Raw genomic sequence first — 17,853 nt, 5'->3', positions numbered from 1 at the left:
GGAAATGATTATTTTAGGAAATAAAAAATAAGGAGTAGTTAGGGTCAACCCGATCCAAATTTCTCAAATGAGACGTTTGAAAGACAAAAAGAAAATAATGTTTTTTCCACCCAAACAGGTTTGCCAAGCAAACAAAGATCCAGGACACATTCCATCAAGGAATGTTACACATGAATTTTACGAAGAAGAACAAAAGAGAGCACAGTGCCTATGATTTTGCTGATGGCTTGATATTACCTCAGTGCTGAAGTATTGACCAAGCTTATTTCTAGTATTTAAACTTTTATATTTAAATAAACTTGCATTTGCAGATATTGCAGGAGAATCGGGAGAGAAATTTCGAGCAAAGTATTTGCGTCAATTTAACAAATCTCTGATGGCAAGGGACAATTTCCTGAAATCCTCAGAACTTCCATTCTGCCTTGTTACTGCTATTAAAAAGTCAGTTTTCATCAAATTAGTGTGCTTTGAACAAAAGTCTATTGTCTTTGGTGCCTACTTTGCATACGTATTGACTGATTCACCATCTATTCAAGACTTGCTCTTCCTAAACTGATATTTTTCTGACAGCCTTGTAGGCCATGTTTTAACTTTATTTTTTTATCTTGTCATTCACATTAATGAGATTCCAGCCAAGATAAGATGCACATTATCAAATATTGCTAGAAATGGCTTTATGACACCAGAAACAGTTCACATGGTTGACTAAACCAGTGGTTCTCAAACTTTCTTTCGTAGTGTATCCCCTCTAAGATGTTTTTTCAGACGAGTACCTCCTTAACTGGCATGGTAGAAAAAAAAAGTTATATATAACCAATATTATGAACACGTTTTCTTTTGATATTCAGAGTACCCCCTGCAGTACTCCTAGGGGTACGAGTGCCCCCTTTTGAGAAACACTGGACTGAACAATTATCAGCCATTTCAGTACCACATCAAAATTACCAAATACATATACGAACAAGATACACTACCATGTTTTTGTTTAAGAGTATTCTTTCAGATGTAGATTAGCCTTAATAAATTACATGGTGTGCAAAGTAAATAAATATACTTTGTAAAATTATGTTACAAGGTAAATAACGGTTGTTATTATTATTATTATTAAGTCAATATTAATCTGGTGACATTTAATTTTAGAGAAGATTAAATGTAATCTTGATGAATAAATATTAATTATAAATAAAATAAATAACCATAAAAGGATTGTCGGTGTCAACAGTAAGCTAACGGTAGACTGCAGAGAAATGACATCGGGGATAGGCCAACGACTATACATTCAGCCCTGTTCGGGTTTTAGCCCTAAAATTTAAATTTTGGCATTCCTTACTCACCCACAACTCAGTCAAAAACAACTTCCCATGTTTATTTCCTCGCACATTGCGATTGAATGCAGCTCCAAAAGAACCGGTCTGAAATCGTGTCCATTTTTATTTTAGTACCAAAAGTTTATTAAGTTGATGAAATGTCTGAGGGCTTTCACGTTAGCAATGTTTATTGCCAACAATAAGTGATTTCATTCCACAGAGACTATTTATTTTTCCTCTTCATGTACGAATTAGTAAAACTCCAAAGATAAACAAATGGAGGTTAAAGGACAATACAGCCATTTTACTACTGAATCTTTTTTTTTTTTTTTTTTTTTTTTAAACCAATGTTCCAGGTACTGGAAATATTTCTGAAAATTACTTCAAATACTTTCATATTGAAAACATTTGTTTTGCGTTCTGCTTTATTTGAAAAGGCTTCGGACAGCTCATTATTTTTCGAGATAAATGTGTCAAATATGTAATTTCAAAGAGTCGAATAAGTAAAAATTACTTTCATCATGTTATAGACCAAAAGGTATTCAAACAAACATTTTGGAGGAAACTCACAATTCAGTGTCACCAAAATACTGTTTCATTCCAATACAAAACCAATCGCTGGGTCCCTGTTTATTCTTATTAAGTATATTAATAAAATATCTTAAATTTGAGACAACATCCAGTGCGAGGAGCATATATACATCTCTAGTGAGATATGTGTACAATCAGCAGCTCGGCAAATACTATTTAATTGACAGTAACTGCCAATGGTTTTTAAAATAAGTTATGTTGAAGGAACTCAAACATGAGTAGCCTGTTTATTGTATAATTCAATTTTTCTTGTAATTAATTGTGTTTGTTGTGAAGCACTTAATGAGTTGTGTGCATTAAGGTAAAATGTATAAGAAACTCACACCTCATTGTTCATAAGAGTCGACGCTAAAATGTGGATATGTGGGACTACTATGAAATGCTGTGAATGGAAGGTTTTGATTGTGATGGATCTCAGTTAGTTGGCATGTGTTATAGTTTAACTATAAGATTGTACTTTATCCAACCTTAATCACGCAGACGACGAGTTTGTGGTTAAATGCTTCTCTCAACACAAATGTGTGCTCTTCAAATTGAATATATAAACTTAAGGAAGGGATGCAAAACGAATTATGAAAATGGGGCAGCCTCACATGTCTTGTGTGCATAAAATAATGTTTCCAAAAATCAAGCGAACCAGGGGGAGAAAAAAAAAAAAAAAAAAAAAAAGATTGTTTGGCTGCGGGGAAGATTGCATACGTGACTAATCAGTGTTGTGCCTGACCCACAGTTACAAAATTATGTCTGAACAGCACACCACGAGAGGAAAATATATAATATGTCGCCGTTCAATAATGGTCTGAAGCCTTACATATATGGCCATAACAAATACCTGATATGGCAATGACACCAAATACTAATAATGCAAAATAACGATTAATGGAAATTCAACCATGTGTTCAGCATGGCCAGTCTCAATGTTTCAACGAAAAAGTGTTGTTGGCCTCCTAACAGAAATTAAAATAAGAAAATTAGAGCATTGTTAAGCTTGCATAATTGCTGCAGTAAGGGCCTGAATCTCACTGTGCATTACTGACAGACACGCGTTTTATAGAGGTCGTAAATACAGGCAAAGCCTCAAGAACATTTAATATTTTCTTTGCCTACAACTAGATCAAATAAGCTGAATATCTTCCCACATAGGTTGTGCCTTCTTTAATTCTTCCACCGCGTTAAAATACAAGCCTGAAAAAGATTGAATAATTAATTTAAACCATTCTTTACTCCCGCTTCACAAACCTGGCCATGAGTTTCTAGAGTGTAATCCAGCAATTTAATGTCAGGATAACATTTAGCAGATAGTTCAATCAGATTACTCCGAGGGATATAAGGTAGACGCTCCACTCAAACTTGTTTCTAGTGAGAGGTGAGTAAGTGTGTGGGCACAGTGGAATAGGGATAAAGCACAGCACCGTCACTCAGTGGAGGCGCCGGAGGCAAGGGGACAGAGAGTGAGCCGTGTGGAGAAAACAACACAAGGGAGGGATGTTGATTGCAAAGAAAGAGAAAGCGGGGACAAAAGATGGAGCCGGCAAGAAGCAAAATGTGTGAAATGGTAGAATGAACTCGGGGTGGGGGCGGTGCTGTATCAAGACAAAGGAAATGTGCAAAGAAGAAGTAGGCAAATCTAGGTGTCAAGAGTTTTGTTGTGTTTTTAAAATGCTGCGTTAGAAGTCCAGCATATCCTTTTAAGGCAGATCCAGCACATAATGTAAGTTGTTTTTCCCTTGCACATAAACTACACTTCAGCTTTTCAAAATGTTATTGAAACATTTGCTGTTCTGTCTTAAAATCTGAGTTCAAAAACCATAGCATGGTTCATGTCCAAAGTAGACTTAATGAAAGCACAAGATTTCAAGTTAAAAAGTAAACACTTTATTGTTCCAAGACAAAAATGCAATTACAGTAGCTCAAATAACCATTACGAAGAACCCTTTCATAATGACTTTTCATAATATGTATAATGTCCAGGATGATTAACGCTAAGATGAAGAAAGGTTTGTTGCAAGACTGTCCTCTGCTTTTTCCTAGGACATATTGTGTGTCATCACCAGGGCGTTGCATTACATTTTACTGCATATATGTATGAAAGTATGTATATGTATTTTACGAATAAACCTCTTGAATCTGCAATCTTGTGACACCCTCTTGTATAGTATCAGTTCATTCAAATCAGTTCAATCAGTCTCCAAGATAAAATTTTAACCAAGTTGAGGAATTAAATCTTCATTGTGTTCTTCAGAGGCACAGGTCCAACATCCCTCAACGTTACTACATGAAGCTAACACACAGCAAAGTGTTGTGCTGTGTTTACCATGTAAAAATGTACCTGCCAGCCAATGACTCACCTTGATATAGTATAGGGTCTTATTCAGTATTGACAAAAAGCATTTCTTGGTCATAATAAAAAATATTGACAATTATGTAATATCGCCCAGTAGAGTAAGTACTGTTGAAGACCTTTAAATGTCAAAATTTATGTCTATGAACTCTAGCATCAGTCTGTTCTGTACAAAACCTTAACAGATGCTAGAAAGTTGATATGCATTAATTATTCATCCAACGTGGCAGAAATGGTCAGGCTCAACATGTGAAACTGTCACGACATGAAATAATTAAGGTCACTGCCACGTGGCAGTACGAAGACAGTCCGGGAAGGCACGCGCGTGCTTCAGCGGAGTTGACGAGCTCAAGCCTGAAAAGATTACCTTCACACAGTAAGCCATTGCCCTGCATTTAAAAGCGGGACAAATGGCATATATTCCTAAACATTTAGGGCTGGGGTCTTCAATTGTCAACCGGTGGTCTACACCGATCAGCCACAACATTTAAACGACCTGCCTAATGTTGTGTAGGTCCCCCTCGTGCCACCAAAACAGCTCTGACCCGCCTAACAACCCGCCTAGAGTGCTCTCTGATGCACATACTGTATGTAAACATGCCAAAGCGAAAGAGGGATACTGCTGTTGCCACCGTCAGGTGGAACAACAAAACTGAGGAAAGATTTCTTGAGCAGTGGCAACAATACCCCTGCTTTTTTAACGTTTCCTCAAGGATGTACCATGACAAAAATGAGTCAAAAATGATAAATGCCGGCGAGAAATAGTGGCCGTCCAAATGTTTGATCTCTAAATGAATCAGTCTACTCTAACGTGCAGATTTTATCGTCTGGGCAGTGTAGGCAATGGACATAAAGTCAGAATCAGTTCCTAACCTACTCCTTTTCCTGGCCCTCACAGCGGTTCAGTCTCCACCACCTTCCACTCTTGCTGGTCCCCCGGACGGATTCGGCTGCCTCCGTTGACGGAGCGTCTCCCTCTCTGGGCACACAAGGAGCCGGGCCAGGGCCCCCCTCCCCGGGTGCACAGGGAGACGGGACAGAGCCCCTCTCCCCAGGCGCAGAAGGAGTAGGGCAGGGCCCCCCGCCTCAGGCGCACAAGGAGCCAGAATAGATACCCACTACCCGGGGAGCACAAGGAGTGGGACAGCGCACACAAGGACATGTTAACTCAAGTTCTCTATGAAGGATCGACAGCCCATGCTATCCTCTTCATGACACCCAATCATTTATCTTTTCGCAACACAAGACTGCCAGCATCACACATTGCGCTTCTTTAGCCATGATTGACAAGACCTTCCTGCCCAACGACCTATGAACTCACGCAAGGTCGTGAAAGGCAGCATACGATGATTAGTTGAGGTCATACTTGTAGTGATGCCAGTCTCCCGGCCAAGACCGGGCGAGAATTTATGGCACTAATTTGACATGGTGACCATTGAAAGACAAAAATATTGTGTCGTCTGATCCCAGCATAAGACCAAGCAGCTTTCTATGTTGCTTGTCACTACACACATAATTTGTCATAATACACCACAAACGTGGAGGTGACTATGAATAAAAAGCCATGTTTTGGTTTATACATATGATCAAAGTCTTTAACAAAAAATGTAAAAAAAAACATTGCATTGTTGCAATTTGATCAAGGAGTCTAAAAAGATTACCGACTATGAAGAGATGGAATGTTATGATTATTTGCCAACAACTTCTCAAATTCAGACAGGAAAGGAAGTAAGAGAGAAAGAAAACAAAGACTCACATCCTGATTAAGCTGAACGGAGATTTGTTAAATTTGTCAAGCACCAAAAAGGTGGGAGACAGCAGTTCAATGTGAAGCACAGCTCACTATGCTCAGCACAACGAAGCCTCTGCTCCGAGAGGCTGCATCAGGACATTAAATGCATGTGGTGGACAACAACAGATGTCTTGTCTTCATTCTCTGGTTTGACCGACTGAACAGCCAAACCCCCGTCATGTCCATTCTGCATTGCTATGCTGCCAAGATCATCGTTCCTTTGCGGCTAGGAGTTCGCCGGGGAAGCAGAGTGACATGGAGGTACAGAACAGCAACATGGAGGGACCCAGTGAAGTAGAAAACTTGTTTTGAAGCAACCCTGACTCAATGCCTGGCGCGCCGGAGCCCTAAAATAAACTGACATTCTGCGTGAGAAATAAGGGGGAAACTATAGTGGTCTGACTATAATGTTCTCTCCCACCATTCGGGGACCTGTCAATAGTGTCAAGAGAGGTCAATGTTGAGAGATGAAGACATGTTTCTTCAGAAAACACATGTCTTCATATCATTCAGAACGTCATGCCAGGTAAGAATAAAGTGCCACACCATGTTTATTGCCTCGTGGAGTAAAAATTGAATATCTTTCATGATTAATCAGTCATTTTGTAAGCAATGACCTTATGGATGAGGTTATTGCAAATCTATCATTCATATATATATATATATATATATATATATATATATATATATATATATATATATATATATATATATATATATATATATATATATATATAACATTTTTAAGGGTACAAAAGCTGCTCAAATTACTCATTTACAAACTAAATTACATTCACAACACGTAATCAAATTTGTTTTATATTTGACTATGACCTATTATCTATTACTATTCCGATTATCTATGAAGGTACAGCTGCCTATTTGAGTCTCATTAAAATATAATTTCCTGCATAGTGGGTTTAAGATAACACCTGTGCGATGTTCAACTTTAATTTAGTTTTTTGACATTTTCGGGGAAAAAATGCTTTTCTGTAAGAAATGTGTGATTTTGCAAAACAATTGCAGTGCCATTACACTCAACCTCAATGTCATCCAACAAAGGCAGATGACCATTTGTAACACTTGATGAATTTAACTGCCAGGTTGTCAGGCTCAAATATTCCAGCAATATACATAGATGCAAGAAATAACATCTAAGAGTAAGGGGCACTCCAATCGTGATCAGCCAATATTCTATCTAAATAGAGTACATACATTGTTTTATTTGTGGCGCCTGCCAACAACATTGACCAATCACATACGTTTAAATTTTTTTGTTTTTACTATTTAAGCCAAAATCTGACAGCCCCTCCTTGCCCCCGCTCTCTCGCTTGAACCAGTCTGTGAATAGCCCCTCCTCTCCGTACACACAAGAGCTTAGAGCGGGCCCAAAAAAAAAAAAAAACACTCCTGACCCAACCCAAGCCCGTGTATGGTCTGAGCCCGGTACAGGCCCATTTCCATTGCCTGCATTTATGGACGCAGCCCGAGCCCGGTTTAAAAACCAACATTTTCTTCCAGTGTGGTCCCCTAGGCAGCGAATACCCAACACATTTCAAATTGCAACCTTTGATTGACTGGTGATAAAAACATAATTGACACAAGGAAACAATCAGATATTGTGGACTGCAGGGAAATTTGAATGACAGCAATTTGTTACGAAGAATAATGCAGAAGGAGATGCGCGCCACAAAAAAAACATATGAACAGAGTGTTTTTATTTTAGATCTATTTATTTCGTGAATTTTTATTTTTTATTTTTTAAAACACAACTAAGGGACTGTCCCGTTCACTGCGTGATGGAATGAATGAAACAAAAAAAACCTGTGCGTCCCATGCCGCGTTACGCACTTCTCCCTAAACCTTACATTGCTATGGGACTTTATTTAGTAAAATGTGGATGTTTTAATGTAAATACTATATTTGTAAATATAAAATGCTGCAGTTCTATAACAGTGAGACTTCCTGGCCAGAATTTAATTTGATGACGTTGGCGCAGGAAGTGTACATCCTTCCGCCTATGCAGAGGACGTCAGGACACATTGGCGCATACACTGCTAAAAGAATGTGGATATACTGTATGTGTGGAATCAAACAGAAAGCAATTCTAGCATTTAATTACCAGGAGGAGATGGTTCAAGGGTGGAGTGGTTAAACCACAGATGGGGTGGAGTGGTTAAAAGATAGATGTTTGTATTTTCATAATTTTCCCAACTCTCAGAGGGTTAACCTTCCTAGATCATATCTTTTCAGAAACTTTCGGAAACGTCACTTTGTTCGGAACAGTTTATGATTTTCCAGACTGTCAGCCCCTGTGTCAATTGGATAGATTGCTAGACTTGGGAGCAGGTTGTAAGAGCAAGATTTCAGCAATATATGAATTGATTGGCAATATTAACCCTGTCCCCCTTGACAATCTTAAAACTGTTTGGGATCAGGATTTAGAACACAGATGGGAGGGCAATGGGAGTCAAAGTCAAATTAGGTTCACTCGTTCTCCATTTGCGCAAGATATGGATTGATAAAATTCATAATTTTACATTGCATTTATTCCAGAATGCTTGACTTGCAAAAATATTTCAAAGTATGAGTGCTTCCTGAAATAGATGTTAGCAACCCCCCACATCAATTGTTTTGTTCATGCCCTCGCTTTTCTGAGTTCTGGATGGATGTTTTAGGGAGAACTACGGTATAGGAAGATCTTTGGTTTACCTTTTCACCTAAACTCTAATATCTCTCATATTTGGAGTACTACCTGATTCACAACAGAAATACAACAGGTTGTAGTGGTTTGCAAGGAATCTCAGTCCTTAATTGGAAATTTCTCTTACCCAATCCCATAACAGATGGCTCAAAGATGTCCTTCACTTTCTTAACCTTGAAAAAAATAAGGTTCTCTGCAAAATTTGAAAATACCTGGCTACCTTTCCATGATCATGTAAAAACACAGCCCTTAACTCCAGATGACCATTAAAGGCTCATTTATGACTGTGCGTCAGAACACCATGGCAGCTATTGAGCTATTTCAGGTCCTTGCGTCGGACGCGGGGACCATCGCTGAAGCTAAACTGCGCCTCTTCAAAAATTTAACTACGTGTCTTAACTACATGACTGGCTCACTTGCTTTGGGCCCCGTAGGTATTGCTGCCACGTAATTTCCTCTGCATTCAACTTGGTAGGGAAATCACAAAAACAAAACTATTTATAAAAAATAAAAACACAAAAATTACTATTGAATAAATACAAAGATTGAGAACTCATGGCGAGAAAAAGCACTGAGCATTGTGTTTGATGTTGATGTCCATAGCACATCTGTTGGGATCGAGCTGCTCCTTTTAAATTTTTTCTTTTTGTATTTTGCGCGTGGCTGAGACCAGATGAGTAGCGCAGCAAAATGTGGGTAAAACAGTAAGATGTGCAATAATAGTTAAAGAGGGCGGCACTAGAAGCAGGCCTCTGGCGGCGTCTGCAGCCAGAACTACAAATAGCTCACCACCGCCGTTGAAACCGCAGAGGGAATAGCGGCTTAGTTCACGCTGAACCATGTCTCAGTCGTAAGTCTGTAACTTGTCTACTAATTAACTGTTATTAATGGGACTAGGACAATTATTAATCAAATATGCAGCTGTTTTTTTTAAGTTTGTTTAAGTTTGTACTTAAAGATTGTTATTTTTTATTTATATAATTTACCATATAAGGGCTGGAATGGAAAGGATGGGGGGGGGGGGTTAATTTTTCAGAAGATCAAACTATGTCATGGTAAACTAGCTCTCCTAAACAGCGCTACTTCCCTCAGACCCCAATCTTATTTTTTCTGGTAACAAGTCTAATTCTGACATTGTAATGAGATGTGCAGTCTTTCATGGTGCTTTTCCATTGCAACAGTTGGACAGTACGGTAAGGCGCAGCATGCATCGCACTCTGACCCGAATGTTGGTTTTCCAGGCGGAGGAGTTGATCTGAAGAATCTGAAGCATTTTTTTTGTTTTGTTTTTTTTACTGAAGACAGTGTCTGTCAGCAATTCCATATAAATTGGTATTTTAAACATTGAAACAAAACTACCATTGTATAGTTATGTTATGAGTACATGACTGGGGTAGTGCAGTACATGCCTCACGTGACAACAGTCACATATAAACAACCAAACAGGAAAAATGGAGGAACTAGAAGCTGCTTTACTTTGTCTGCATTAAGTGATTTTGTGACAACACGGATTGATCGATCTGCAATGTCGCTTAGCGTCACCCATGGAGCCCGGTGGGTACGTTTGCTACTAGGCCAGACCAGAAGCTAAAATCAGCACGGTAACTTCAGCATGGCGTGGTTTGGTTGAGTGGAAAAAGCAAAACAAAATGGGTTCCGGCACAGAGCCAGAAAATAAATGCTTGTATTTAATAGGGCTGTACCCTGAAAGTCGACGGATAGAATCATCAGTCGGAAACCCTATTCTATTTTATTATCCTTAAAGTTAGAATGTAGCTGTCTACTACCTGGCCTCAAATGTCTGTGGAAGGAAATCCCTCATTGTTGGAAGTTCCAAACAACAAGGTTCCATTCAAACGGACTAAACACTGCATGTGAAAGCCCTCAGAGAGATTTCATTAACTTTGGGGACTAAAATTAAACGGACACGGTTCAGACCCGTTGCTCTGTTGCTGCAAGCAAACTCCATGTGCACGGACACAAACACGGAATGTTTTTGACTGACTTGGGGGTCGGGTCGGTAAGGAATGTCATAAAATTTGAATAAAGCGAGGTTACACTTCAGCGATGTGTTTATCGCACATCTTCATACCGTGATGACGATCAAAATATGATTTATTGGTCAGCACTAATCACAACTTGGTTGAGCCAGGACAAAAAGAAAAACAAATATATATATATTTTAACATGTCCGACTTGGCCATGGATGAATGTAATGCTAATGTGTGTAGACAGTGTATCTGATTAAGTGTGTTCATCCTTACAAGACCTTACAAGGGTTATTGGCATCCTTCCAGTCTAATCGATTAGACACAGCACATTGCCTTAGACCAGCATGCCCACTTACCTTGATATAAATAAGTTAATACAATCAAGACTGATCACAGAGTAAACACCAACTTCGCTGATTTATTATTTTCAGGTTATAGTGCCCAATTATGATTCTACTGTATTACAGTGGGCAATTAGCATTATGAGAAAAATCCTGTTATTCATTTTTTCCAAATGTGTTTCAAGTTTGAAACCATTGCTTACATTGTAGTCTATATCTGACAGATGATACCTAAATGTTATCCTCAACCTTACAGCCTTAATGGCACAGCTAACACAACCTGATGGGATAAAGATGAAACATTGGCACAAAGGTAGGCGAAAAAATACGCATAAAAAGGCACTTAGTGAACACCTGTGCCCAATGTTGAGCATGGTAATAATGTGCCACAGAGTAGATACATCTACTTGCCCTCAATCTGCCTCTGAGGGCCAGGAAGTGGCGAGAGGTACTTACATTGCCCATATATTCAGAGAGAAGGTCCTGGAGAGCCTGGCGTACGGAGTTGCACTCGGCCACGATGCGTTCTCTGCGGTCATCACGCGTGCAAGATGAGTCGGCCATGAGGGCTGCACCGCTGATGATGCTCTCCAGGCGCTCCTCCAGGGAGGGACGGAAGCGCTCCTCGCTGAAGGCCAGGGGGTCCACGATGATTTGTTTCTGTAAAGATGAGACAGCAGGGACTTTACACGGGGAGGAGACTGACTTGAAACGCAAAGAGGCCTGGTGAGGGGGAATTGGGCTGATATGACAGACTATGACAGGCCGGATGGGAAAACTAAGGGGAAAAGTTTGACGGCTGTAATGTCTTTATCATGCCAAAGATAATACCTTGTTATATAGTTAGTCAAGAGGGCTCCAGTCGGCCAAATCTGTCAGTTGATGAAACGGATTTGACAAAACCCTTTCTGTCCCTTTTGAAACACAATCAGGCTCATGTGTCATGTGGGACAGACTCCATGAATTCAGATACATGTATCCAGGGTAGATTTGGGCCAATATTATAAAGAATATTGCGATACTTGCCATAATTTGTAATATTTTCACAGTTTCTAAATACCCCCCGAGCTCATTCCCTTGCGCGCACAGAGAGGATGTACGGTATTGGACGTATGCGCAGAGCGGCAAGGAAGCAGATGGAGGATTTGGACAAGGTGGCACGCGTGGCGATTAATTGCTGCTCTGACGGCACAGATGATGCACGCGCTAGTGATGCGCACGCCAGCGATGGGTTGCCAGTGATCGCCGCGCCAAAACATTGTGTTTTTATTTGGGATTTAGGTTATTTTACGTCTGCTTATGGTACAAAACAAGTCAGTACGGAACGAAGCCGTGCTTAATGGGGACACTTCCTGACTCAACTCCCCAGGCACCCCCTCTCCTCTTCCCATCAAAATTCTGGCAAAACGAGTTTAACTGGCCGAGTCATTTGAGCAAAAATATATTTTTCATACAAGTGTTGTGAAACCATTTCATTAAAAGAGTACAGTAAGTGAGCAGGGCAGGCACAGAAATCTGCTTAATTATTTTGTATCCGAGTATTAGGCATCAAAAGTTGAGGGCACGAATGCATCATGGTAAATTGGTAAACAAAGTAAATCAAAATAGACTGATAGCATCTACTAGAGATGCAACGGTAAGTTATGGAACAGTTCGGTACGACCCCCTACGCTTCAATACACGGTTGCGAATCCCGGTATTACGATATCACAGTAGAAGTCCACCGGACGTGTTGGCGCAGCGTTCAGGCACAGCATGCAGTAAGTGCTGGTTCCTACTGAACCCACGGTTGGAGCTCCACCGGCCACGTGAGTTGTGCGGAATCCGCACGGAGCCACGCAGCATTACTCTATTTTTGCACGAGAGGTCTTATTTTCAACTGCGCGCAGCTACGCATCCTTTTCCACAGAGACACGAAACAATTTGATTATTTTGAACGGCTCTTTTGTTTGTTCATATTTTTTTTATGAAGTATACAGTTTTATGTCATGTTTGTCAAAGTTGTCCTCTCTGGCCGCCGGAAAATGTTTTGCCCTCTATGTAAGAGATATCCATTGCTCCTCCCTCGCCGGGAGGTGCCATCGCAGGAAAGGAGCACACCCACTGTTACGTCAGGTTCATAAAATGAAGGCACAGTCACACACACACTGGTCTGACTCTGAGGTTTTATTTCAATAAGTTATTTTACTATTATAATTTAAGTGTGAAAAACTGTTTATACCTGTTCAACACAAAAAAAAAAAACTAACCATAGTACTGGTTTTATTTATCTTTTATTGTGAAACATTCTTTTAAATATTATATATAAATAACTAATTTATTAACAGAAATTAATAATTAATAAATTATCTACTTTTATCACCATCCCGGACACCACAGCACCAATCAGATGAACTTGTGCAAATTCTAACAACCCATCAATGAACTTGAACCCCTGTCGGAAAAAAAAAAACCTTAAATATAAAGATACCAAAACCTTACCACAAAAGCATGATACATACCGAATTGTGAGCCCACTGTACCGTTGAATCCCTAGCATCAACACATCAATATGCAGTATTTCCAAATTTTGCTCCGATTATGGTCACTTTCCCATATTCAAATGGGATTGTGTAGTGCAAAAGGAAAAAATGAAAGCCTCCAAGTTCACACCCCTGGCAACTGTTTTCTGTTTTCCATTTAAAGATTAAATGAATGTTCAATATATCAACCATAATATAGTCCATGTTTCTGATTGACTTCCAATTCATTAAATTATGTAGATACCAGGCAGTTAACTCAACACCTCGAACCATCGCTGCTGTTTTCAGTCTCTGCCCTTAACTAGTCAAGTCACATTTATTTATAGAGCACATTTAAAAACTCAAAAAGGGTTGACCAATCTACAGTAGTGCGAGAGACCAAACACAAAAGCTCTAATGTAAAAACAAATTAAATAAAATACATTTAGTGAGCACAAAACTTTTCCACAGCTAAGGTAATTACTATTTTTGTCATTTACATGTTGCAATGTACAAATCACTGAAAGAAATCTTCCATGGCTTTACTGTAGTAAGAGACAATATATAATCTCCATTTTGTGGCGGAAACATTTTACAGCCAGTGTTGCCTTTCAGTGAGTTACCGAGACACTAGTCTGAAGTAAAGTAACCGCTTATTAATAACTGTCAGAAGAGCAAGGGCACTTGTTTTTGTCTGATTTCACAGGGGCAAGGATGACAAGAGAACTCTAGTTAGCATGCTGGGGAAGAATTACAAAGGGTACAGCACAACAACAATCTTGGCGGCAGCGAGAGAGAAAGCAATCTTTCCCCAATGGGAAAAAAGCCCTCACTACAACCAATTCCTTATTGTCTGTGAAATATTCAACAATTCAGTTGTTAGAAATCCAGTTTATTAGGCAGCCCACCACCAGCCCCCTCTATTTCATCTCAACTGACCTCCTCTGCTTGCGTGTCATATTGCCATGGCAACAGGCACTCGTGAGAGGCAAGAGAAAGCACAAAAAAAAGGGGGGGGGGGTGTGTGTACGTCTGAATCATTGGCTAATTTTGCCTTGCACCTGAAATAACGAAAAAGCGCTGGTCTGGAAATCATCTGCAAATGTATTTTAAAAGTTTCTGCTCCACCCAAAATAAAATAAATCACGGATGCATAAAAAAATTAAAACAACACTTACAGTAATTCTGCCATATTACTTGTGAAATTATTCTCACTCATTCATGTTGCGGTGGAGTCTCAAAGCAGGCGATCTGTCACAGAAAATCTGTGTACCTTTTCGATATTGTCGTCGTCTCAGCCTGTGCAAACAGCCATCACTCAAATCCAAGGTTCCAAAAAAATTAACAATAAAAAACCCTGTGTGCCTGTGTTGTATTTCAAAGTAAATAAGGAGGAACATTTATCTAGTCTAGCTTTGTCACTCAAAAGCACAACTCAGAAAATGTGCTTGGTTTAAACATGCTGTTAAGCATCAGTTTCCAGACACATTAAAAAGGACCTATTATGCTCCCTTTCAGCAATATATGGTCTGTGAGGTGCGCAAAACATTTTTTAAACGTGTTTGCTGAGATCACTCAGATTAGGCATTAGAGCCATTATAATGCGTCCAATTCCACCTGTCTAAAAAAAAATGGGCTGTTTCAGTGAATGTGTGTGTCCGTGGGGGGTGCATAGAAGTGCAGGATTTATTCTGAACAAGTAAAGTATTTACACAAAAACATCCAGCTTTTACTGAATGAAGTCCCATAGCAACAGAAAGCAACTGGGAAAAGAAAGACGTGCGTGGTGGCACAGCGGGGACTTTTTTTTCGGAACGGGACAGTCCCTAAACTCACTTGTATTTAAAAATTGTATTCCATATATGTACGAAACAAACAAAAATAAATAGACGTCAAATAAAAACACAGGCACAGGAATCGGTGCGCACCGCTGTCTGGAGGAGAAATAAAAAATAAAAACTCTGCTCCAATTCTGAGTTAGGTTTATCATTTTCCATACAAGTAAGGAACTAAGGAAAATAAATAAAGCTCAATCTTTCTCTATAAGATCATACAGTATATTGCTATATTATAACCACAAGACTTGCATATAGAGGGGGGCGGTTAGATCCAATTACAAAGTGGTTACTTGACAGCTCGGAGCGGAGAGGGCGAGAGCCTCGGCGCCCTCTCCCGCGCCGCTCCAGTTTCAGAACACGGTAAACTGCACTTAGTTTCAATTCAGACTTTTCCTGGCGGATAGAAAATAAATAAAAATAACCGTCTTTCATCAATGTCAATCTCAACCGATGGGAGTCGATCATGATTGACGATTTAACCGCAAATCTGCCCAAGCCTAATGGACTTCAGAACAGAAAAGAATGTAGAGGTTGGTAAAATATACCATAAATTGGTCTAAAAGGTTACCTATAATAAAATAAAGAAAAGAGTGAGCCATGCTTGACATGTCACCAACTTGCTTTCGTAACTCAGAAAGCCATTCATTGTGATGCATGTGCCTTCACATCCTATCACAATAGACATGTTGCCATTGCCACAGAAGACTAACAGTTGTGTGCAAATTAGGTGTGTTAATGATAAAGCCGAGAGCTGTGTAATCTCTTAAAACCTTATCTCATCAAGTAATGATAATGAATTTAATGAAAAAGTAGATTTCTTTTGCTAGAAATCATATTTCAACGACTGCATGTTTGCCATAGGGTTGAGTGAGCCGGGTTGGACACCTCAAAATAGCTGCAGGCGGCAAAACACAGGGTCCAGGTTAGTTACAGATAAAAGTTTTCCACCACACCACAACCGACACCCATTCCAAATTTTACAAGTTCACATTGAACACAGGTTGGATGTTCTGCCCACATTGTGATTAATGTTATAACTAACTGCAATTGAAGATGACATAACCAAATTATTCAAATCAACATGACATAACCAAATTAATTGTCTGTTACTGTAACTGTCCAGCGGGCTGGAGCCATAATAACAGCATTACAGCATTAGCTCCTGCCATTGTCATCTCAAACCAGCACAAATCCTGCGGGAAGCAACCACTACGCACCAATGGAGTACATACCGCGCTTGGCGTGCACGATGGAGAGAATCTGCGACGTGCGATAACATTGTTCAATATGGCAATGACGACATGACTTGCGATGAACAAATATTGAAGTGTGCATATTAGGTGTACACCAATTACAAATTTTGGAGTTCCTATTGGAATGTAGCATCATTTTGTGCTGTCGCTCGTCTTTACATCAGCATTATGTCTAAAGTTTTTCATTTAATGCCGCATCGGCAGACGTAATAACGCGAGTGTTCCAAGTCCTAGTGACATGAAAAATGACTGATACATGCTGAGACACTTGTTGCGTGTTATGACTTTATCCTAAAAATTATACGGTGACTGTCCCCTACCTGTAGTCCACAGAGTCCTGCCTCACAGTGTCTCTGTGGAAGGAAATCACTCCGTGTGGAAGGAAATCACTCCGTGTGGAAGTTCCCAACAACACGGTTCCATACAAACAGAAGACTGAATGTCCGTCAACTTTTAAAACTTCTTGGACTAAAATAACACGATTCGGACCCGTTGCTCTGCAAGCAAACTTCCTCTGTGAGGACACAAACAGTATCGCAAATACCACCCCCCCCCCCCCCCCATTACGCACAGTCCTTGTTTCGTTCAATAAGGAAACATTAAAATAAAATAACCTACATCTAAAATACAAAGCCCACTGTCGTGTCATGCCAATCACCGGCACCCCATCACTGGCGCACGCATGGTCGGTACTGTCGACAAAGCCCATTCACTTGCGGACAAAGGGGCTGTATGTGGATATAAGTGCGCAAAAAAAAATATTTCTGCTGAAACACGTACTGCATATTTTTTTTGAATGTTAATTTTCAGACTTTTAAAATTCGAATAGCATTCGAATATCGAATCATCGTTTGACTGTCGTTTGTGTGTAAAAGAGAGTGAGATAGAAAGAGATGGAGATCTGCGGCTCTCATGGTTGTTAATGACAGAAATGTACTGACCAGTAATGTAACCTTATGTTTACATTTATTCATTTATTATTTGGAGTCTGTTTTAAAAAAAGCACAATTTAACTTAATGATTTTTTCTGTTAAAGCACAACCTTAAAATTTTGACTTTTTCCTTATTATAAAACAGCACATTGTTAATACTGAAAATTGTATTGCATTTATCAGTAATAGTTAAGATGGAAAAAATATGAATGTATTGTGTTGCATGTCGATTTTAGAGTTCATTTTGTGAAATGGTGCTCCT

The 17,853-nt window shown here is 39.5% G+C and overlaps 1 protein-coding gene across 1 annotated transcript in view; it reads right to left on the bottom strand.

The window, feature by feature from the left end:
- Positions 1 to 17,853, bottom strand: part of ctnna1 (catenin (cadherin-associated protein), alpha 1) — a 111,696-nt gene that overhangs the window by 78,199 nt on the left and 15,644 nt on the right. The window contains exon 7 of the mRNA XM_080008363.1: positions 11,524 to 11,727. Coding sequence (XP_079864489.1) covers positions 11,524 to 11,727 — 204 coding nt within the window. The remainder of the gene's footprint in view (positions 1 to 11,523; positions 11,728 to 17,853) is intronic.

Source organism: Zeus faber (genome assembly GCF_960531495.2).
Source record: "Zeus faber genome assembly, chromosome: 10".
NCBI lineage: Eukaryota > Metazoa > Chordata > Actinopteri > Zeiformes > Zeidae > Zeus > Zeus faber.
The sequence above is the reverse complement of the archived record's forward strand: the minus strand, read 5'-3'. Positions and strand labels throughout refer to the sequence as shown.